The sequence below is a fragment of the Corapipo altera genome, unplaced genomic scaffold (genome assembly GCF_003945725.1).
Source record: "Corapipo altera isolate COAL_440 unplaced genomic scaffold, ASM394572v1 268, whole genome shotgun sequence".
NCBI lineage: Eukaryota > Metazoa > Chordata > Aves > Passeriformes > Pipridae > Corapipo > Corapipo altera.
The window spans coordinates 4531922-4557307 of record NW_020884901.1 but is presented as its reverse complement, the minus strand read 5'-3'; the positions used below and the strand labels follow the sequence as shown (position 1 = coordinate 4557307).

At 43.3% G+C, this 25386-nt stretch overlaps 1 protein-coding gene across 8 annotated transcripts in view; it reads right to left on the bottom strand.

Annotated features, from left to right (window-relative positions):
- Positions 1–25297, bottom strand: part of RAPGEF1 (Rap guanine nucleotide exchange factor 1) — an 83062-nt gene extending 57765 nt beyond the window's left edge. For all 8 annotated transcript variants that reach the window (XM_027649965.1, XM_027649967.1, XM_027649969.1 and 5 more), the window contains exon 1: positions 25213–25297. In XM_027649965.1, the coding sequence (XP_027505766.1) occupies positions 25213–25237 (25 nt within the window). In that variant the 5' untranslated portion in view covers positions 25238–25297. The remainder of the gene's footprint in view (positions 1–25212) is intronic.
- Positions 25298–25386: the final 89 nt, after the last annotated feature.

Sequence of the window (25386 nt, the reverse complement as noted above, 5' to 3'; positions counted from 1 at the left end):
ACCGACTGCCCTTTTTCTTTTTTGGCAACATTACAGTGAATGAGCATAAACCAGTGAGCATTAATGATGTGCAGTGACAGCACACAAACTTCTCTGGAAAAGGGAGGCTCAGTTCCCTCTCAGCTGGCCAGGCAATGCTCACTGACTCACAGGCTTCATTATTTTTATGCCGCCCTCTGGGGCCTCCAGAGGAAGCAAAACATTTTTATTTGTCAGAGAGCACATTTTTATTTTGATTTTTTTTTTTTTCCTTTCTAAGCAACCATGAATGAAGCATCTCCAGCTGCAGCAACCTCATGTGGAAAGAGCTCGCAGTGTTTGCAAGGGAATTGGAAAGCACAGAGGGCAACTTATCAATTCAGCCACGTCTCCTGACTGCAGTGAAAAGGATTGGGTCAGTCAACAACTTTAATTTTATGGTGCATTAGTACTACAGCTCTTCTTCCTTCCAGTGTCATATTTGGAAGCAAATCTTCAGATTGCAAGGAAGAGAAGATGCACAAGATCAAGTAGCAAGTTCAGAGCAGCTGACCAGGTTCCCTCCTAGTTCTTTTCACCTGAAGTATTTTAGAAGCATCTCCTTGCATGCAGACACATAAACCAGGAATCCTTTAGCTGCTGAATATCGCAGCAATATCACCCAACTGATTTATAGGGAAAAAGAAACAAAAAAAGGCAAAAAGGTACAATTATTCAAACAAGGAGGGATTTAAGGGAGTAAATCTCTGCTAGCCAAGTTCAGTTTCCTCCAGCACACCAAAGCTGGCTTTCAGACTTCTCTTTGAAAAAGATACTGTAATTTATTGATAAGCAGCAGCAGCAGCAGACAGGACTTTTGCTCTGTTTTATCAGAAGGAAAGCCACCCCAGCAGACTGGTGCCATACCAACTTGCAAGCAGAAACGTTCACCAAATCACCCACAAACCTTCGCGCAGCATCTGGTGAGTCTCCGGTAATTTCCCATTTAAGTACTGATTTTGCACAGCCCTGCAAGCCCCAGAGAACTAATGGGATTACAAAACTGGTAACATGACTTGTAACTCCCACCTCCTGTGCCAGCAGCACTAGAACAAAAAGAGACTCAAGTAGCCTCCAACACCAACATGAACACCGTGGTCCATTCTCACCCTGCTCTGCACATGGAAGCCACCAAGAAAGTTAATAAACACTGAACTTTAAATGGGGAAAAAAAAAAACCAGCTACGAGGCATAACATCTGCCTTACTTCAGCAAACAGCCTCGAACAGAGAAATGCAATGGTGGTGAGGGAATCTGTTGAATTTCTCTGTTCACCAAACATGACTTAATATGGGGTCTGTGGGCATCCCCACTCGTCTGGCGGCTCTTGGAGGAGATGGGCATGACAGTGATTCAGACACCTAAAAATAAAGCCCCTGCAGGCACAAGTATGTGTGTTCTCTACCTGAGTCACCCCAGGCTGTGAGGAGCATGTGAGCCAAGGCTCATCTGTTTCACTGACAGTCCTGCCATGGCCAAGCAAAAGCCCTCATCACTGAGCTCCGCTTAAACTCTTTCTCCCATCCTCTCATTTTCTCAAGCACATTTAGACTCTTTCCACACTGAAAAACCTCTGCTAGGCCTGGGTTTCAGTCCTGTGGCTGCCAGCTTTGAAACTCAGACCTGAAAGATTATAACCCAATGTTGCTGAAGCTGTTTATCCATCTCCAAGGTGACAGGATGTCGTCACTGCCACTCGGCAGGACACCAAGCAGAAACACATTATTTCAGAGGCTTTAGGGAAAACCCTAATTGCTCACAACCTGCCTACAGGTTCACCAGCTGAGAAACAAGGTTGCAAATGGAGCCTTGACTTTTTGTCTGCCCCACAGCACTAGCTCTGAATGGGAAAAATGACAAACCCAGCCCTCTTTCATCCTTGGAGAGTAACCTCAGCTCTCATTCATTAGGCGATGGAAAAAAAAGAGAAGCTGGCTCAGATCTGCCTGACACAATTTCCAGTTGCTTTGGACATTACTAATTATAGCCATCTTTATTTTTGACCTCTGATTACAGACTCTTTGCACATTCAGCCTGAATGGCAAAGCTAACCCCTCTTTTCTAGTAGGCTTGGGAGGAACTTTATACCCTGCCCAAGAGCCACCACCCACGCTCCTCTGAGCACAAGAAATGAGATCAAAACATGGAAAGCATTTGCTTAAACATGCTTAATTTTATTTTCTTCTTTAGCAAGTGCCACAGATCAAGGGCAACAGTCCAGGTGAGAGTGTGATGTAAGCTCTTTTCCATGCACGTTCCGAGATGAGCAACTGCTTGGAGCGGGAGCCTCGTTGCTCCCTGTTCTGACTAGCACTGTATCCTCAGGGCCCAGATGCTGAAAAGCAGATATTCAGTTCAGTAAGATTAAACATGTCTGCACAGCTCCAGTGCACCATGCTGGGGGCTCATATCTCTGCAAGAGAGAGAACAATGAATTTCAGGAACCAGGCCAGCACTATCTCCTAGAGGCACTGCAATACCAGTGTAAACTTCCCTAATATTGCTTACTCAATAAAACAAGGCATCACAGGAGGGCTATGCAAATCCCTCAGCTTTGAAGTACTGCTCTCCTGTTGCCCCAGAGGACCAGCTCTCTATCTCCACGCACACAGACAAGTGTGTGTGCAAGGTGATACAGCAGCAGTGCAGGTGTGAAATTTCTGATGTAATCAGGTCAGAAGCTGCTTTCACACTATTGTTGTACTGCTCGTGTGAAGGGTTAAGGAGCTGCAGGCCATATCCTCGACTCCATACCCTGTTCTATACCTGATAGGATCTGCAATGAAACCACCAGCTTTACTGCCTGCCCACGGGCAGTAGGAAATTTTAGTCTTCTATAAGCACAATTTGAAACATCAGTGCCTCCAGCAAGGGGAAACTGAGATGTTAATTGAACTGAACAGCCCAGGAGGGAGCTTCCCCTTCCTCAGCTGTAGGATTAGCACATCCCTAGACCATCATGGCAGGAAACAGGAGGTAGCTTAGGGAGTCTAAGTGGGACATCTATCTTTACTGCACACAAACATCAAAAGTTACTTTAGCAGTAAACAATCATTTGTGACAACTTTCTATTTTATCCTGTCTCCTCCTCCTGAACTAAAATCTCCTGGTTATACTGCTCCTATGGAAAACAGGTTTAAAGGCAAACTGCCACAAACACCTGCAGTTCTCTTCAGTCTTTTTGGCAAATCCTGACTTCAAAACAAAAAAGACTGAACTTCTACAGAAGCAAACCCTAGCAGAGCTGTACAGGCATCAGCAGCACCAAGAAGGGAGTCTGAAGGAATCCATCCCGTGTCTAACTCAACTGAGCCCACTGAAGATTTAAAGTTTCAGTAATATGGAAACAGCCACCAGAATTTTACTTGTTAACTTAATGCTGAAGAAAAAGTAGCTATTCCTCAGCTACTTCAGAATATTATGTAGCCTAATGCAATGACAAGTTTGAAAACGCACTTAACAAGGGGATACCTGAGCCTGATTTCTCTAGTGTTTCATTCTTTGCTGGCATGCAACATTTTTGATGTATCACCCCAGCTTTCTACATTTAACAGTTACTGTTATCTTTAACGGAAATGACCAAAAGTGGGCCCTACTAAGAATAGTTTCAATTTTTCAATGAGCTTCCACTTTGCTCATACAGGAAGCTGGCCTGAGGGTCAAGAAGAAACACCTTCAATGCTGATATACAACAACCTGACAGCTAAAGGGAACTAAGCTGAGGTTGGATTTTACCAAAACCAAAGCTGAACCTCAGGTCAGCACCTCTATAATCCTGCTGAAACTATTCTTTTCTCACAGAATAAATCTTGGTGAACTAACAGTGATGATTTTACCACCAGCCCATTCCCTGATCACATCCCATCCCATGCAGAGCATAACATCAAGTTTCACAAGTGAGATCTTGCCCACGAGCCAGCCCTACCTGCCAGGGAGAGACATGAACGCGTTCAAAGACCATGATCCACTCCAAATAAAAAAAAAACATGTTCTAAAAGCCAGTGCCCAGATTCTGTGGCAAAGAGGCCTTAGGATTCTATAAATAAGAAATAATTTTGTGCAGTATTTCTATTGAATTTGGTTTTGACAAAGCAGCAGAACCACAACTGCCAAAGCTGGTTTAAGTCCCTGCAGCACAGCGTGCGGCCGTGTGGCGATCCCGCCATCAGCCCCGAGAGGTGAATCAATACCAATTTCAGCTCGTGGTCCGTTGAGCAATAATACTTTGGAGCTTAGGATGGTCTGTTTGGAAAACAGCAGCCAGCCTGACACTTCAGCTCCACGGGGCCCCCGAGCCATGTGGTGCCGGGTCAGGCCAGGCCCTGCTCCATCGCCTCCGGAGAGCACGGCCCTTCGCCCAGGCTGAGCCTGGTGCCTCATCAAAGCTTCACTGTCATTAACTTCACGCTCCTCCACTGTGAGAAACATGCCAGAACCCACTGATTTGTGCAGCGTGTTTAGGATGTCACAGCAGTCGGGTTCAGAAAGACATAAAGAGATGTTTATAAAAAATACTTGCGGTGCTGTTACTAGAAGGGTAACTAGAAGGGTTTAGGTACCTCCTAAACCTTCTGGGTTTAATATTATCAACTGGTAACACACGACCTGCCTGCACAAGCTTCACCCCGGCTGTATTTTGAGTTTTCAGCTGGATCCAGCCAATGAGTAAAAAAAAAATTACGTTGCAGTAAAGCAACAAGAAACACTATAAACCATCTTTCAGCTAATAAACCACTGCCTATAATGCTGAAAACATAGAACTGACCTTGTACATATGATCCATGTTTATTATTATCACTTTGCAGTATAAGAAGCATCTAGTACTAAGCTTTGGGGCAGCACAGTTAGAAAGCATCACTTTTCAATGGCTATCTAAGATCACAGGAGCTAAAAAATACTTATGCCTAAGAGATTATGGCGTGTTGCTCAGCAGAAATAACTGTGTGTTTTGGAGGGGGCTGAGGGGAGCTGAACACTGCAGCCATTGACTGCAGGACCTCAGCAAACATCTGCTCCCCACAAGGGCAACTCTCCCACAACACCCTGCATGACTTCGCAAGTCCAGTCTGTGTTTGGACTTCATTTATTTTAGCACATGTTTTCGGGAAACTTCCCTTTCCTTTCTACCCTGTTTACAAATTTACACAGCAAACTCACTTTGCCTCCCTCCTCAAACAAACATGTAAGTTTTGCCTCTTTTCTCCTCTGTGTACTCAGGAGCTCTGAAGCTCAGCAAATAAACTTTCAGCTATATCTACTTCTAAACTGCTGATTTCTGTAGAAGAATAACAGATGGAAGACAGCTCTCCTGCTTCATTTTTGGCAACTCTGCAGTCAGAAGTCTGAATACACTGAATGTGCCCTTACTCCTCATTAACCTGAGAGCCTGTTATGTATCTATTGCAAAGAGTGCAAAACTGGAAGATGTCTCAAACAAATCTTGGAAAAGACATTTGATTTGGGAAAAGCTGCTTCATTAAAATGTGTTGAAACTCCTGAATCCTTCTGCAAAAGGCTCCTACAGGCTATAATGACTTTAACCAGTACTATTTCCACGTCTATCTTGATATTACACACAAGTCGTAGGTACAAAACACCCACAACGGCTTGATTGCTGCTATTTGATTAAAAAACAACACTATATATAGCAGTCACATAATTATGAAACTGAACCCACTCATATGGGAACTCTGAAAGATGCCCCTCACAGAAGACATTTTCAACAGGCATTCAAATCACTTCTAAAAGAGAATTAAAAAAAATATGCAGAAAATACTTCAATACGGTCAAGTCAATTTATGATTTGTTGGCAGAGAACAGAGTGGGTGAAGAGCTGAGTTGGTTTTCTGGCAGATGCACAAATCTATACTTTTAGAGAGATTGCTTGAAACTGTAACACACCAGAATTTATCAGGATAAAACGGGCAACATTCAAAGCCACAAGAATCTTATAGCTCAGACTTTATAATGAGAGGATTTTTCCACCCAGGAAAACTAATTCAAATCAAGATGAAGGCTGGAAACTCACATTATTACTCCCTACGCAGTTTTACTCTGGAATATGACTGTCCACTTGCAAAGATTTAGCCAATTAAAAGGCAAAAGAGTAATATTTAGGGATAATTCTCATGTATATATTGTTTCTCAAAGATAAAAAGTTAAAGTCTAGCTTTATTGAACCAAAGTAGATAACAAACCTCAAAGGAAGAGATTTTTCTTGTAGGAATTGTCATTTTTTAATTTAAAGGATGCTCCTATAAGAAATCAGGAAAACATAACCCAAACATTTTCCACTGTAAAGCAGAAATCCCTGTTTTGTCCTCTCCCGTTAAGAACTGAGTCTGCATTTGCAAAACAACCCGACAAAGAGGTGCCACCTCCGCTAAAATACTTTGTCATTCAGGAACCCAGTGGAAGGGAAGTCAGCTCCAGGCCTAACAGCAAAGCTCCAGGCTTACATTTAAACAATAAGTCCAAACAAAGCCTGACCTAGCACCCAACAGGCAGCTGGTTTTTTCACAGGGATTTGCAGAATGGGTTTTTTTTGCGCCCTTAATGTCAAAACTGCCATCTCTGTGCCTCCAAAATGGCTGTGTGATGGTTTTTCATTTTACACAGCCAGAAATTCATGGCACAAATGGGAAAGAGGTGGGGATTCAAAGGACACCCCAGTCACACGAAAATGCAGAGCAGATGCAAAAACATGTCGCTATTGGCAGAGGAGCTACCTGGATGACAGCAGCTCAACTCAATGTCACTATGAGTGTCTTTATAGGACAAATGGACTGTGATTCTGAAGCCACATAATATTCCCATAATGGGCTTGAAACAGGCTGCCAGTCACAGGCAGCACATAATAAACAGTTTGGGCAAAGCTGCCCAAGCAATAAGCAGGTTACTGTGAAAGAAATGACCAATCTTCCCAGCAAATGACCCAGCATAACCAATCTCACCATCCCCAACAAGCTCCCAGACTTAACAGCACAAATACTTACAGTCACTTTCAACATTTCAAACCAAGAAACCGCTCCCTCATATTCTTAATTACCTCCCACAGCAAGACAGACAGGGATTTGGAGCCTCCATAAATCCTCAGTAGTAGAGAAATCAACCCACTATTTTTCTAACATTAAGTCTACTAGGTTTATTTTATAAAATTACTAGCCAAACCAGAGTCCAATAATGAGATGATCTTTTTGGAAGTAATATTTTTCTTGGAGGAAAAAAAAAAGAAACCCTGTTTTCATCTATAATATCCATAAATCACTGTGTTTACAAACTACAGCTTGGGGATTCAGGGCCAATCCAGTGATAGGATTTCTCTTCTATTTGCACCATGTCAGCATCTGCTCTCTTCATGTGAAAACAAAAAGCTGCCCAAGGAGATTTCACACCCTGAACCACCCAGGTCCCAAAGAGTCTGCCTAGTTCAGCTCATTAGGACCACACTATGCTTTGCATTTCCTACCATTTTAATATTATAAGTGTTTAAATGTATATATGATAACACTGGGAAAGCAGCTCTTGTTCAACTTCAAACAAACATAGAACACTTCTTCACCACAAAAGCTGAAGTCAAATGCTCCAAGGCTTCTTTCAGAAAGTCATGAAGGTGAACACCAATAAACACTGCCAAAAGTATGCCCTCCTCTCCTCAGACATGTTCTTACTGTTCAGTTACACTTGGTTGTAATGGTAGACATGGTTTGTTAAAGGATTTTCACACACCTAAGGAACCAAGTCTGGCAGTGATTTTTTTATTCAATTTAATAAAAATTTTACTCCTATATATACACATAGTGCTTTTAATGAGAAGTTCTGAAAAACACCAAAAAACAATCACCTCCAGGGTAAAAGGTAACAGCCAAACAGGAGAAAAATCACAACAGGAAGAAATTATATTCCAGAAATAACAGCAAATAACATGGATTTCAAAGCACGCTAGGGACTATAGAGCGTCCACTTATTGCAGATAAGAATTCAGATTGAATTTTGGAGATCTAATCTGAAATACAGAGAGTCATAATATTCCTGGGGGTAAAGAGCTCCAGAAAGCATCAGTGTTACAGGAGGAGGCTTCTCCTGCCAAATTACCACCACTCTTACTTGAATTCACACCTTCTGGTTGTGTATTAACACAATAATCTCGTATTATATTAACCTCAGTCTACCATTTTACCTCCACAGAAGCATAGGTCAGAAAGGGAATTTCAGAGTTGAAGCCCATTCTCTTGTTGGATCATAAAAATGACAGTGTTACTGAATCACACAAAAGGTCACCCGCTGGGACCTGATGCAAAACAAGGAAAACCAAAACAAGGAAACGAAGCAAACAAAGAAAAATACTTAAAGAAGGAAAGTCTTTGAAACCATCAGTCCATCCACTTAAGCGCTGTTAATTCATAATGATCCTGATTCTTACATCCAGTTCTAAATTTTCAACACAGCATGTGTCGCTTTATTTAAAAAATACGATCTGCTTTTGAATTTTTCTGGGTAAGAGCACAGATGTACACAACGCTTTGCATGCTAAAGACGGGGCTTTATAGAGGGGCTCAAATTTCACACGTGCCCATCCTTTCAACAGGCAAATCCGTTCTGACACTGGTTATTGTTACAGGATCTAAAAAATACAGAGCCACAGCACCTAACATGGGAGTTCTGAGGGCAAACAGGCTACTGCAGAGAGGCTCCAGACAGGAGGAAAAAAGAGGCCGATGGGTCGTCAGTCAGACTCTTTTTAATCAGGTTGAAACGCTTTGCTGCAGAGGGGGGTTCAGTCTCTCCAATCCACATTCCCATCACTCATGCTGCTTTCTTAATTAGCAGCAAGTGGACAACAGCTGTCAGTAGCCTGGAGGCCAGAAAGTTATCAGCAAAAAGGGGGATGTGTTAAGGACAGAGATAGGAGGGCAGCCAAGAGATCCATCCACAGCCAACGTGGGCACAGAACCATGGAATGGTTTGGGTTGGAAGGGACCATAAAGATCATCTCATTCCAACCCCTTGCTACAGGCAGGACACTGACACTGAGAGGTTACTCTTCCTGCTGGCTTTAGTCTGGTGGTTTTAACATATGACTAATCGCAATTCAATTTTTTTTTTTAATTTTTTATACTTTTTTTAGCATTTCCGAAACAGGAAAATTTAAACGCAGAATAGAAGGAAATGGGATGGCCATCCTAATGTCTTGATGAAAATACATGAGGGTCAACTCAAAGACACAGAAGAATACAGTCTCCAAATATTGTTGCTGAAGTTTTAAGCATAAACATGAGACAGCAGGGAAAAAAGATGTTTTACTTAAACAGCAGAGAGAAACTTTAGCAGAAGATACAAACTTAACCAGAGGCAACTAGAAGCTCTAACCTCAAACAGCACAAAAATAAAAAAAAACCTCTACTCAGTCATTATTATTTGTGTATTAAATCCTAGGAGACCAAGCTATTGGTCATGACCTTATTGCACCACATATTACACTAATGTGGGTCAAAAAGAAATCTCTGTCCCAAAGTGGTGATGCCCTTTGGTCAAACCATTTGCTTATCTCACAAGACAACTCCCTGACTGTCTGGATGATCAAGAAATAAAGTAATTGCTTCCCTGTTGGATGCCCTGATTACTGTCATTTGTGGCAATGGGGTACTGAATGCAATTGGAAGCAATAAAATGTATTATTAAAATTCCCCACTGCCCATTTGTTGGTGACAAATTGTCATCACCCTAACTTCAACTTCTTCAGAAAAGCCACACTTCTTTTGAATTTGGCTTCAACTTAGTCAGAAAGCAGAGATTTGGAGCAATTTTCTGAGGCCTGGCTGGCAGTTCTGCCAGTTCTAAATATACCCCAGCTTTCTGAGCTTGAACCTAAGCAAGGGAAACTGGGTTGAAGATGGAAGCATTTCCCCAAGCTGCCAGTAGACTAGCAAGATACCTAAAAACCCTCATCAAATGAAGTGCTTAATTACAATTCAGACTTCGAGACTCTGGAAATTAGGATAATCTTCTGGGAAATTTAATAGTCTCCCACAAAAGAAATTGCAACATACAAGCCAAAAAAAGCACAGAGCCTGGAGAGCGTTATCCCATCAAATCATACCTTGTACTAGATTCCTCACCCTAATTTCCAGAGAATATGAGGTGAGATCCACAACTTAATTTCAGGTTGTTGAGCCTCTGGGAAAGATTAGGATCAACATAACCAAGAGGCTAAATCATGAAGAGCAGTCTCATGTCAAAAGTTGAGAAATGTTTCTTGAGATGAGTTGATGGAGAGCTACCTGTGAATGGACCTTCTCACACCGGACTTGGTGAACGACCTGGAGGCAAGGCCACAAAGGGCACTGCTGGGAGAAGGTCTCAACACTGCCATTTTTGCACAGACACTGAAATTTTGCCAGCAAACCATGGCTGCAGCCTTGCCAGCCCACTCTGCTCCTCTAGGTGGCATGGTCTGTGCACACAACGTTACCTGCATCTTCCCACACGGAGGGATGTCACCACTACACAGCATTACTTCCACTCACTACCCAATGACATCCTTAAAAACATGAACTAGCAACCCACTCACAGGGTTCACAGCTCCAGCAATCACTGAAAAGCCCACAGAAGCTTGGGGAGAAGCAGAGAACATCTGACCAAAGTACCAAGTTAAGCCATACCAGGGAATGGAAGGAGGGCAGAAGTTGTACTCGCTGTTCTCACCTCACTACAAGCAGCACCTTCCACCACCATCCATCATGAAGTCAGAAGTACAGAAGAAATATTTGCACAACGCTCCAAAAATGTAAAGCTCTAGATGACCACTAAGCATTACACATTCTCCTTTTTTGATTCATGAAATTATCGCCTCAAGGGAAGCGGAATCTTGTTCTCAAAATAAGCCAGAACATCCCATATTTCCTATTGCCACCACCCTCATGAGCCACGACCCCAGGACCACACTGAGCAGCAAGAGAAGCTCTACTGCTTATGCAAGATGTGTGTGGATGTTCCTCTGCTGTGACATACATTCCACTACTTGCTGGCACATCCCTTTCATCTCCAGGACAACTCCGCTGAATCAAAACCTTGTGACACAGGCAGGATGCTCTACAAGCAACATGAGTGTACACATCCAAAAAACCTGCAAACTAAGAGAAACAAAGGGCAGTGAGAGGTGACAAAGAAGGAATCATATCCTGGTATCATAAACAGCAAGGAACAGCACAAAATAAAAAGCAGTTCAAGCCCAGAGCTGAAATGCAGAACTTGGGAAGTAACTGAACTTGGGCTGGAAGTATCTCAGAAGCTGAGCTATGACACTGGGTTCACTCGTATAATACAGCAGTCATAGGGGAATGAGTTTTCCCCATCAGTAGCTTATCTCTGCATCCTGCTTCCAGACAGGTTCACATCTGGAGCACAGTACTCCTTGCTCACTGTTTTTCCCGTGAGTCAAAGGTCAGCAGTGCTGCTACAGCCTCCCATACATACCCTGGATGAGCCCACCGGAGCCCAGGGCCTCCCCTGCTGCTCAGCTGGCACTGATCAGAGGGGTTTGGGCCAAAATAATAATTTATTTTTCCAGAAAATGTCAACTACAGAAATTCACTGAAATATCCATTAAATTCAAAGCAAACTTATTGGTGGAAAGCTATAGAATTCTACATATAATCTCCTCAGAATTCAGCTCTGTGATTAAAACCAGGGATAGACTGAAACAAAAAAGTCCCAACTTGCTTATTAGACAGCTCAGGACAGGGAGTTGACTGCATTTCCAGTGTGTGCCCTGCCTAACACAGGTCCTGGTAAGTCTGAGTGACTTAACCTAACCAAGTCTGAGTGACAGGGGTGCTATAATGCCTGGGAATGTTCAAACCCATGGATCCAGAGGAGATGCCTATTCACAGAAGCAGAAACTGCTACATGAACTCAACATGGAATAAATCAATTAAATTTGTACCCTGGAGCAAGGGTTTGGGGAGTGTCCAGACAAGACTTTACAAATATTAGCTAGCCTGAAGTTAAATACCTCTCTGTAAACTATCCTACAGACTTTGATACCCTAAGAACCAGGAATTTTTTTCCCCCCAATATAAAATTCTGACCAAGTGAAAATATGAAAGCAGTTCTTGATACAGCTTAACTAGACTTTGCTACTGATCATTTGAGCCTGTGCTGCTTCCTATTGATATCAAGGCTTTCACAAGATTTTTCCTATGGCTTACTCATAATGAACAGCTGCTCTGGCAACTGCTGGAGTCAGCAGGTATTTCCTGCCCTGAAAAAAAAGTCATCAATATATCTCAGTACAGAAAATCATACTCTCTTTAAAACAATTCATGATAGGGTTTAGATATCAACTGGCTCCATGCCACAGACACTCCCTTAAACAATGGTTACACCCTCTATACAGCTAAAAATGAAAAAGCTGAAAAGGAAGACATTTTACACAAGTTCCCAGGGTAGAACACATCTGAGAAGCACTGGTCTGGGACTGACATTGTTCTACTAAAAGAATAAATATCTGGGCTCAAATCGTATTTCCTTCACCACCTTCCCAGACTTGCATGAGAAGAAAATCCCTCTGAGCTTTCCTTTTATACTTCTGGTGCTCTCTAGCAGAGTGAAATTTTATAAAACTGTAAATAAACTAGAAGTGCTGCAGATTATGATTTGCCCTTTTGTTAACATCACTTGCAGCGCCAGTGAGCCTGTTTGCCAGCCAAGGAGAGGTCTGAAACTCTTTCAGTGTTGACTTTAAGCTGAATACAAATATTGAGCGATCTGCCTGCACACTGAGTCCTCAACCACAGCAAAGCACAGCAATGCTGCTTACAATGCTGCCAGTGAGACAGGGTGTCAAAACAAACATCATTGTATTAATTGCATCTGTTGATGAACCAGCCCGAGAACAGCCTTGTTTCAATCACAGGCTTTATAAGACAGCACTGAAATGTTACTGTGAGCGTTGAGATGGATGAGTCAACAGATAAAACACAAAAGCATTTGTAAGGAGAGTCTCGCTGGAGTGATTTGAAAAGCTGCACAGCAACACAAAATGATGGTCTTTATTGACATAGCTTGCTGATATAGTCCTTAACCTCGTTTTAGCTTTCAGTTTTGTTTTCCACAGGATTTCCAGAGACAGGCAAACACACATGTAGTGTTACCTGTGCGAAGGTGTTACCTGTGCGAAGGTGAAAGATCAGTAGAGGCATAACCAATGGGAAAATACTTCAAGTCATGACAGATACTAATCCTTCTCACTGGGGGAGTTTACTACGGCTCTTCTTGGTATTTTGGAAGCTTTCCTTGACCTTGGGGAGTGGAAGACCTTTGAAACCACTACATAAATATGACACTGGGGGTTTGGGGTCAGACCAAGGCAGGAAGCACTGGCTGCACCCCATGGGTGAGCCTCTCCTTTCGTTCTTACTTGGCTGAAACGGTCTCTGCAGTGTCACCTAAGGTCAGTAGATTCAGGTTACTGAAAGAATGACATTTTAAACCTGACCCCTCTCTCATTCAAAACCATCTGCAACTCATCTTTTAAGGCTGAGATTATTCATTCCAGGGGAATTATCCACTAATCAGTTTTTATCTCCAAACCAGGTCCTCACGCTTGCAGCTGGTCGAGAGCTCAGTCTGGCAGAGGTTTTGGTTCCTTCCACTTTCAGAACATCTCCCAAAGGGCAGAATTCAAAATACATTTGATGGCATCTCCATGTGCTAAGGAAACTGGCACCAATTTACCAGCTGACACATCGTGTGCCAAGGTAGAGAGGCTCAAAGCAAGGCTTCATGTTATGAGTCACTTTGACTTGGAATAGGCCTTAGTTCTTTACATCTTCATGCACAGGGAACTGCTGCCTGAGGTTTTGCACCACCAGGATCTTCTGAAGTAGGATAAAAAGTAAGCAAAACCAGACTGCACAACAGGAAAAGGAGGCAAGGACTCCAGTGTTTCCCCCAGAATAACAGAGGTCAGCACAGACCTTTGGCTCCTCAGCACACTTGCTCACTAGCCCGGCTGCTATTCTGTATTTGTCACAGTCAAGTGTGAAACTCAAGAGAACCATGTGGTCAAGTGAGTCAGATCCCTGCATTCTGCAAATGCTTCTCCCCGACTTATTATAGTTCATCCTTTTGCTGCAGCTCTGCCCTGTGACAGCAAAGCATTTCAGACCCACTGCTCGACCCCTGTGACAGCAGCTCCTCCAGTTCCTTCCATTCACTTGCCCATGCCATGTACCAGCACAAAATTCATGTGCATCTCCATCTCCCAGAGCAGAAATCCCTGTTCTGTAGGGCCTTCAAGATTAAGATGTGCCCTTCATTTGCAATTATCATGCAAAAAAACCCCCCCAAAAATCCAGGCAGATAAGCTGCCTCCTGCATTTCACCCAGAGGCCAAGGTAAATACTGCAAAACCTGCAGTTTGCATCAGTAAACACAGCAACATAATAGTTTGTTTTATCTAATTTTCAAATTTGAGGTCTATGTTAAAACAAAACCAAACCCAGCTCACCTGGATTTCTCCTGGCAAACAAATTGTTGAAATGGCCAAAAATCATATTTTACCAACTGCAAAAGAGACATTCTGGAGATTCTTTAGCTGGTATGAATCAGGACAAAGGGCATTTTACAGCTGTACGAGTGAGAATATTTTGGGAAAAAGAGATGTTTTTAATTCCCTCTAGTTCATTTAATATTATCTAAACATCATAGCTTAAAATAATCCTGACAGACAAAAGAGGCCAGACCTTTCTATCCAACACAGTACAACATGCACTGTATCAAAAGTATTCTCTACTCTCTCCTTGGGTAAAATGGCAGGGATGGAGGAAAAGAAATTCTTTACACTGAAGAGCAGAAATCTCTACCCAGACCCATTTGTTTTACTCTGTAAGTATTGACAGATGAGTAATGAAAACTTTGCTGCAGACACAGCCTGTTCTTCAAGGCAGCATCAGTTAATAAACCACAACCACAGCTGCAAAAATATTAAGGAATTTAACTAAGTGACTCCTTCAAGGGCACAGGATTGCAGGAGGAGCCAGTTTTTGTGCTTTGTTATCATCCCAAAAGTTAAGATCATAGTGTGCAACATCAACATAAACCACTGTTACTGTTTTGGATATAAAAGCTTTGAATAACAATTTCATTAAATGTATACAACTGAGTACTAATATTTCTAGCATGGTCTTTTTCCATTATGATAATATTTGAAACTTAGTATACTGTGTTGCCAAAGCTTTTAGATGTGAATTATCTCATCTGAGAAGAATTAAATGATAAAAACAGTATTACAGTAAAAACAAAATCACAGCCTGTTAGCTCTCAGAATCACAGAATCATCAAAGCTGGAAGAGACCTTCAAGATCATCTGGTCCAACAGTCAACTCAACATAATCACCCCTAAACCATGTCCCCAAGAGCCACATGCAGACTCCTCTTGAACACTTCCAGAGACAGTGACTCCACCACCTCCCTGGGCAGCTTATTCCAATGCCTGACCACTCTTTCAGCCAAAAATCTGAACTTTCACAAGCCACAGCACTGGTCTGGTAAAATGGCTGAGAGTGGTGTTTTGCAGGACTTATCTACCTTGGATGCCAGACTTGGATCAAGAATTAACATTAACAATCAAGTCAACAGCACATGCAGGCTGGTAATGATTTCAAAATCAGACTTGGTAGGGGAATTTTTTGTATGGGTTACACCAATATCAAAACAAGGGTTTGAATCCCTTGGACCTTGGCACTTGCCAGGCTTCCAGCCAAATGGAAGCTCAGGGAAGTTCTCCTGTGTATCACTTGTGCTACACCTGATGTCTCCAGGGAGCCCTAGAAGTGTTACAGTGAAAGGTACACCTCACATTTGAGGCCTAATGAACCAGGATAATGAATTCAGGATAAAATCTAAGAGTAAGAGCTGCCAATGCGTATTTAGGGAATTTATACAAGTGCTCTCACCTCAGACAGACAGGAACAAAACCATCTTTGTTTAAAGGCTACCTGGAAATAGGCACAGGCAGTAACAAGAACCAAATTCTCCCCTGGTCTGGTTTTCAAGTGTTTGTTTGCCCTGCCATTTTTATCAGGTTTTTAACAGAAACCCACCCTTCACTGTCCCTGATGGGCTCCTTTGAACCGTCCTCAGAAGATACACATAGTTGCTTTTTACCAAAGGATTCAAGTCATCTTTGCCAGACAGAGTATGGGACAGCTACATTTTCCCTTTAGCATGTCTTATCAAAGGATGCTACAGATTAAATAAGAGAAATACAGACAAGGAACAAGCTCGTCTCTGAGAGATGTGCCAAGTTACACACCAAGAACTCAGTGGCTGTTCTTTAAAGGGATATTGTATACCTGAATCTCACAAAACTGGCCATAGTTGAGAGCACCAGCTCATGGTAAACAATGTACTTTACATACCATTCCTTAAATTCACTAGATCATTTTAACAGGGTGGTGCTACAGTGTTCTGAAGTGTCTCTCCTGTAAACTACAACAGGGCAGATGGACAGAGCAGGGGACAGAAGTGCCACTGTTCCCAGTGACAAAGAGCAAACAGCCATGCACAGAAAAGAACCACAAAAACTAAGCTTAAAACAGAGAAACTCCCCACCTCAGTTTCTGTCAGTTATGCTCTAGATATTGCTCATAAAGGTCAAGATTAAGGGTTTTTTAAAGTCATGTGACTGTCAGATGCACAATGTTTTTGGGTACTGAAAATTTCTCCCACATAATAGCCCTGAAGAAATAATTCCAAGTAGTAGAAGTTAAACTCAATCCCTGCCCTGCTCCTACCATGCTCTGTCAAATATCTGGCATCAGCCTTAACATCTGATTTCGTGTGACCTTTGCAAGGCTATTTATACAGACAAACCACCTCCTGCATAAACCCATGCTCCATGCTTTCTGTAAATCCCTGTAAATTCAGAGATGAGCTCTAACTTAACCTGCTGGCAGACCTCCCTAGTTCCTCAAACTTACTATTCTTGTATATAATTCAGTTTAAAGCTTCTTCTAACAAGAAAAGCAGAATACGTACACTTTAGAAAAAATGATTAAATGGATAAAATATAACCAAACAGGGATACTTAATTTTCTTGCATATGAAAGTTGCAGCACACAATCACTCCCAACAGTGACATGCAAGGCTACATTGTAAAGCAAAAAGTAGATGGGAACCACCCACACTTAAACTCTCATACTCAAATTGACAAAGTTAAGTTGTTATAGTTAGAGCACAACTGAAAGGATAAATGTAACACCCAAGGAAAGCTGTGTTTCAAACAGTATTACCCTGTTAAGTAAAACCCACCATCAGATGGATTCACGGAGTGCTGCTCTCCAGAATTGATTGGAATGCACTACACAACCAGAACTAAACTATTGATTACCCTGGGTGAAAACTAAACTATTGATTACCCTTGATTATATGACTCTTGGTTTGCAAAGGAAAACTTTCTAAATATGGAATTAATTCCTGAGGCTGTTTTACCACCTCTTGGGCAGCACAGACATGAGCCCATCAAAAGGGAAGGGATAAAACAATGCCTGCTGTATACTAGGAACACAGTACCATTTTAATTATTAAAGAATCCCTGCAAACTACAGTTGAACAGATACAGAACTACATGTTCAGTCTCTTAGTAAAATTCTATCAAAGTTTAATCAACCAACCAACTGCAGTATCTGTTTAGTCCAATTTTACCAGCCATGAGTAACTATTCTTTAATTTTAGCCTCTACTGATTTTTTCCTTTCTCTTCAGAAAACCTAAAAAAGAAAATTGTCTCTTCCTCCCCCCACCCCCCCCCAAACCCAAGACATTTTTTACACGTCAGGGATGAAATTAAAGATCTTGCTCAGAATATAAATGGGACTGGTTCAGTGAATGTGTTAAGTACTCAACAAAGGGCATCCCCCCATGAAGCCTTCAGAGAGAAAGAACGAGAGCATGGGAGTGCAAGCAAGCTTTAACCTTTCTCCCTCGGTAGAATAATGAATTAGGGTTTCCTTGGAGGCACTGATGGCCACACCAAGATGTTAAGTTACACCCCAAAATGCACAGTATTTTCATGGCACCAAAAAAGCTCTACCCCAAGCAGCAGAGACCATCACCCAGTAAAGTAAGGTAATGCAAAACATGCTTTTGCTTAATTCAAAGACCCTCAGCCCCATAATTGAGAAATCTCTTCTTCAGTGCCACCCCTGCTCAATTGACCTTCAAAGTGGGATAAAATGGGAACCAAAAAAAAAAAGGAACCTGAAATCAAAATGCTAGCCAGGGCTTAGAATACAGCTCTTGTCAATTCTCAAATATTTTAGATCACTTTCCTAAATATGATCAAATAGAAAGCAAGTGTAGGGGGACCAATTGTCCCAAACATCAAGTGAACATTCTGATACAGACCCTCTTTTCCTTGCACTTGTTTCTATTCCCTTCTCCCTTGCTCTCAACAGGAAAACATTATCCTACAAACTCCAGACAAGGTGAGTTACAGTAGCAACTAAAACAGCAAACAGATTTAACATGAAGAGACTATTTGAAAGCTGAAGAGCTTTCACCGAAACATGCAACCCCAAAAAAAAGTAGATCAATAATCTGATCCATCAGCTTTCTCAGGCTGTTTCACAGAGCACGAGGGGACATCATTTCCCTCTCAGAGATGAAATTGTTTGCACTGTCAGTGCCATTGTCACACACCATAAGAAGAGATCAGAGATGTATTCTTAAGAGTGGATGCTGCGGGTCGGGGAATAGAGTTGTAATTTGTCAGGCTGCAGTAACGTGAACAGCAGAAGTGCAGAGCATTCCTCTGGCAGCACGTCCCAACCTGCAGGATTCCTGTAGCTTTTCCGGATTGCTGAAATTCATCTTCTGTCTCTTCGCCTTGGAACGGACTCCCGTGAAAGCCGCCGGGAACGTCGTCCTTGCCCGATTTCCCCCCTTGTCATCCGTCTTGTCTTTCCCTCCCCGCTCTCCTCGCACGCAACTCACCCACCGCTCCCTCCTCTTCTCTCCCCAGTGGGCTGGGCAGCCTCTCTCTTCTTTTCTGCTCTTTCCAGCCATTCCATCAACATCTCCATTTGTGATGTCCCTTTTTCCTTCTCTGGTACCCTTTTTATACACTGAGGAGTTTGTGTACATCTTGAAGTTCTGGGGCTGCAAATTCAAACTCACAAAGGTGAATAACTCTAGTTCTCCTTCAACCTGCTCTCCCTTTTCCTCTAATCTCTCCTAAAGCCCCAAGAACAACACACTGTTCCCCATTACCATCCCCTCATCCCATTGTGTTCTATAACACCTCTCAGCTGTAGATTATGCAAGCCAAACTTTGGTTATTTAGGCAAAACTGACAAATAGCAAAGCCAATATCTTTGCAATAGCTATGTTATTTTAATACTCCTTCCATACTGCTTCCATGACACTGGCTGAATCCCATAGTTTGCTAATGGTGATAAGGAAAAAGGATGTAACACCAAAGCAGAATTTCCCAAATATTCAGGCACTTGCAGCACAATAAATTTTCCATTGTTTTCAGAGAGAAAAGCTTATTCTGTCACAAATCTGAGAAGCTGGAGGACCCCTCGCCATGCACAGGATTTTTCTCCAGATGACATAAAGTCTCCGCAGGCTGGAAGGATTTCTTTCATGATAAGCAACATTACACAGAGGTCAACAGCTCTGCAAACTAGTAAAGGACCCCAAATCTCTAGTTTCAGCAGAAAAATGTTGGGATGACATGCCTTGGAAAATGGAACAAGTTGTATCTACCACATGTATCCAAACTATGCAAAAGATGGGTGTGGTGAGGAGGGGGAGAGAGGAAGGAGGTTATTAAATCACCTTACCTGTAGTTCTGACATGTAATTTGTCATTTTTAATATATGACATAGTTTCTGGAGTTTTATCTGGCACAAAGACAGGAGATGCTCTCTATCATTTTACCTCTACTGGGGCACAAGGACCTTCCAAATTCGGTGCTACAGTAACAAACAATTGCAGCTTTCACCTCCCACCAGCCCAAATGAGAAGTACCTGTAATACACATAATGACTGAGTGATTGAATTAACCCTGATTAGCCATAAATGCCTCTGCCAAGACAGGCATAACATCTCCCTAGCTTCCCTAAAATAAAGTCTAGAAAGTTAACTCTTCGTGTTCCTCCATTTGCAGTTCAGATGCTGTAAGATTCTGAACTAAATGCTCTCCTTCCAAAGGATTTCAAAGTCAACAGCAAAGCTCATTTTGCCAATTCTACCCACAGGCTTTTGACTTTGGAAGAAAGGTCTTAATGTATATTTTTTATATACATCATCATTTTATATACAATATCAGAGTCTATCTGCTCCTACAGTAGAGTTACTAGAATCAGCTGAAGTATCAACTGCAATTCAAAACTTCCAGAAATATGAACAAAACCCCAAGAAAACCTGGAAAAGGAATTACAGATTGACTCCTTTCCCTAGAAACAAACCACCTGGTTTCTTCCACTCAGGCAAGACACTGCAGCAAGCAAAGCCATGCTGGCAGCCAATGGATCCCTTACAAGTAGGAAATGTTTGCTGTAAGTGAATCAACAGATCTAAATGAGGGATGTTTGTGTTACAGTCTTGACTGATAGTGAACTTCCACTCCTCTCTGCTCACCAGGAGGTTAGCAAGAGCCAGTAAGAGTTACCACCACATAAAAATCACACCAAGAGATATATTTAGTCACTGCGGTTCAAGGAAAACGATTGCTTGCACTGAAAATAAATTTTGCAATTGTTTCCAGTTTCTGCTTTTTCACTGACTAAGGCACATCCCAGCTGCTTCACATTCCAGTAGCCTTCAGCTGTCTTTTTTTTTTTTCTCCAGTCCTTGCCCACTTCCCTCTTACAACTGCTCTGACCATCCCAAACCTGCAGCAGTTATCCCACAGGCTGCATTTCGGAACACACCAGTCCTGAAGCAACACAACACCTGTCAAGCCTATGATGCCTTACAAAAGATGGCAGATTCTCTTTGTGCCATTTTGTAGAAAAACACACTAAGCAGTGATGTTCTTGCACCTGTATTTTTGCCCCTCCACAAAACCAGACTGAATTGTTGATGCTGTTTAAACAAGTTACAATAAAACACACATGAGATGTCACTTTGGGTAAAAGCCCGAGTAAGGAAGATTTGGAAATGAATTATCTTTAAGGTTGTGAGGTGAGTCTTCAGAGGGGTTTAATTCTCAGACTGTAAGACAAGAAATTTAATACTTTTTAACTTTGTTTGAAAGCCACCAGTAGAGCAGCACTTAAACCAGTTAACTGCAAAACTTTTCACCTGAAAGCCCTCTCACTGAGGAACACAGTAGTGGTGAATGCACAACAGAGTTCTGCCTAGTAACTCACCTAAGCATGACAGACAAACTGCAGAAAATTGTACAGGTGTAAAAACTATGCAGGCTAATTTCCATAGAATGATCCAAGAGGCGATGACAGTTCAAAATATATCCTCCACAAAAACAAGATCCCCAGGAAACTTCATGTTAATACAAAAGCATTTGCAGATGCACAATTCAGAACTACATAAACTGGTCTGGAGGACTCTGGATAAGCATTCAGTTCCTATAGAGATGGGAATAATCTGACCTCCTGAATTGTGTCTGCTATTTTTGCCATTTTCCTTAAGAACAGAGTTCTCCTGGGATTAGCCCTAGATGTTTATCCCACCAATACTAAAGGATGAGAATTTGAGGTGAATTTGCTTATCAGGCAAGTACTTATAAGTAAAAGGTGAAGCCAACAGCATTTTTGGTCTACTGGGAATAAATACATCCAGTTGAATCCTGAGCAGAATAGAGATGACTGCCTGCACTCCAGGTAGCTAAGACTCAACACAGTTATTTTAAACAACCTTTAGCAGACAGCTGTTGGAAAAACAAGTTCACAAGGGATATGAAAACCCTGCAAGAAATTACAAGATTAAGACTGAAACCCCCAAGCCGAGTAAACCTTCAAAGTATGGCACCCATATGTTCTTTGGTTTTAATAAAGGGCATTCTTGAAGGGACCTGCTTCACCAAGAGCTTTAGGCTCAGACCTGATGTTGTCTAACTGCTCCCTTACTCTCCCTGAACGACGCAGAATAGTTCAATTCCCTGGAGCACGTAATCCATCAGGTAAATAAATACAGGAATTCATGCATTGCCATGGTAACAGGAAACCCAAGCAGAATCTGTGACCTTCTCCGCTCTTTCTTGGCATCCCTATTCTGGATTTCACATCAAAAGGGTGAGAGCAAATATTTCCTGAAAGTGAAGACAAAAAGTCACAGTTCTAGAGTGCAGAAAAGCCAACAGCCATTCCTTCTCTTCAAGTCAATGAGGGTTCTGCTTTGGAACAATATTTGGAAGTCTTCCGGCTGGAACTTAACAAAACAGGGGTTCTAACACTTGTTAAACCAAAATATACCATCTTATTCTACGTTACCAGATGGTTGCCCTTCACTCCAAAGCAGAGCTCTGAATTGCTCTACAGTGACCCTTCTGTTGATTAAACAGCAGCACTGAGAGGCTCCAGAGGGAGCCTTGTCTGCTCTTTCTTCATGGACAGGATGGTAGCTGATATCTCTAATCATTTATTATTGTCTTTTATTGAGTGCCAACAAGGTGTTTCAGTTAAGGACCCAGGGAGTAGATGGATGCAAGATTTCTGGGGGTCTAACCCTGTAAGGGATAACACATTTTTCCCAGCAGCCTTTCTAGATGGACACAAGTCAAGCCAAAGCCAAGCCCATTCCAAAGTTTGTCACAATGGCTTGTGATCAGGCAGGAGCCTATTTTATTTACAACATAAGGCATTATGCATGAATTTCTGCTCCCATAAGAAAAACAAATTCAAACGTGCACAAACACACAGACCTTAGACCTCCCTATCCTTTGTTCTGCTACTGTACACATTTTGACAAACAGTATCCCAGAATTACTGTGGTATTCCAGCCTGTGTTTATTCTGTGACGCTGTTAACAAACTGTTTGTGTCAATCAGGAGTTCAAACACTCAGAAACAGCGATGGGGATGGGGACACTCCTGCACTGGAACAGCTGGCTCCCAGCCCTCCCTCCCTGCCTCTTCTCCCGTTTATATTTGGACTGGATTTTTTTTTTTTAATATCCTTTTTTAAAGAAATGAAAGTACAAGCACTTGAAAGAGGACAGACTCCCAGATTTACAGTTTCTCTTGTTCAGCAAATCGTCACTACGACAGACACCCACTAGAACAAATGCCTCCACATTGAGGCTGCACCCACTGCATCTTCCAGCTGTACGCTCACAGCACTGACCTGGGGACGGATCCTGCAAAATCCTGGAGTTTTTCAGTAGGAGCTCAGCGTGTCTGGTCTCTAAGCTGAGCAGTGGATGATTTTTATACGGTATTTTATTGTTATTACACGGCATTTTATAGGGTATTTATATTTATACCGTGTTTTTTGGCCTTTCTGTTCTACTGTTTATGGAACCACTCTGTGTTTGTGTGTGTCTACAGAGTCATCCTCCTGTGCTTGAACTCTCCACGCTGCCTCACCAGTGTGTAGTTGTATTTACTATTCTCACAGGGTTATTTACTGCGCACGAGTAAACAAAACGTGATCACTTATTTATACGTCTGTAATTACTGTCTACAGTTACTAAATCCCAAGCCAAATTCACCTCCAGCATAAACAAGTGGCAATTACTCCTGGGCTGCCCCCAGGTCTGTGTACTCTGCTAACACCTTCCTTACTCAGCGGAGTAAGGGATGAGAGGAGGCAGGGAAGCATGGAAAAGCACGGGAAAGAACAGCCAGAATGCCAGAGCAAAAATCTGCAGCCAGAGCAAAGCGCTACGCTGTGATACAACGTAAAGGATCGTGCATCAGATTAACCTGAGATATTTCTGGAGTAACATTTGTCCCGTGACGCGATGCACACTTGTTAGACAGTAACTCAGCGCGAAGAGCTGGAAACATGCCTATGTTCTCCAGGGAGAAGGCGGCTGCCAGGGAGCCAGCCTGCTCATCCCCCGAGGCCGCTCCAGAACCCGCATCACTGGAGAACACACTCACACACGGTGCAGACCAGGAGCCAGAGCAAACCCGGGTGGAATGATCAAAACCAGAACGCGCTGCTACCGACTCCACTCCTCGGAAACAGGAATCTTTCCTACATCCGTGGCTGCTGTCCTGGAAAGCCTGAACACTGAGCTTCCCACATCCCGACTCGGGCTGCTGCCCTGCCTCCCCCAGAAGGAAGCTGCCTAGCTATTCCTTACAATAAAAATACAAACCAGCATTGATTTTTCTCTGCTAATTAAATGCAGCATAATTAAACTACGTAACTTCGCTGCTTGATTTGCACAACGCTAATTGAATCTTCTTAAACGTACTACTCCCACTACGGAGAAAAACATGGGCATTCAACCATCTAAAGTGACAACTGAGAACCAGGCACGACTCCAGAAGCACAGAGAGACAATATGATCCGTGCTTGAGCGTTTCCTTGTGAGAGCAGGAGGAATCTCAGCAGCCTCCCCTGGCTCTCATGAGCACCCCAAGCAGAGGGGAGAGCTTAGCAAGGAAGAGGGAAAAAAATGAGCAAGTCCCCGCTGACATTTGCCTACAGACTCGTCTTTTCTCATCCTGCACAAACACCAGAGGAGGAAAGTTGGAAGAAGTTGAAATTAATCATCGCGTGTAGGCCCCAAAAGCGCTGCAGCGCCCGGCTGCACTGATGCTCGGCTGCACGGGGAGGACGGAAGGGGTGCAGGAACGTAAAAATTAAAATAAAAGAATCAGGAAAAAATAGGAAACAAATAGGAAAGATGGGGGGGGGGGAAGGAAAACGCGGAGAAGACACAAAGCCTGACCCGGGTAGCGCAGGACCAGCCCCACGGGGGAACGGGCTGAGCATCCCCCGCGGCTCCCCGGGCCCGGCCGCGTTCCGGGCCAGGCTCCCCGCCCGCGCTGACAGAGCCCCCGGGGGGAGCCCCGCCGGGGATGGGGGGCCCTGCCCGGCTCCCCCAGCCCCGCCGGGCCGCGCCAGGCCCGCGGCACCTCCGGCAGCTCCAAACCTCCCGCAGCTCCGGCAGCTCCGGCAGCTCGGCGGGGCGAGCGCGGCCGCCCCCCGGCGGGTCCCCCCCCCGGCTCCGCTCCGTCCCCGCGGGGGCCCCCTCGGCCGCTCACCTGCTTTCTCGATCTTGCCGGACATGTCGGAGCCGGCGCTCGGGCCCGGCGGCGCTCGGGGGGCCGGGCCGAGCAGGGGCTTTGCCGGGCTCCCGCGGTTGCCGGGCGCGGTGCGGGAGCGGCTCCGGCCGCGGTGCAGCAGCGCCCGCCCCCCGCCCGCTCCGCGGGGCCGCG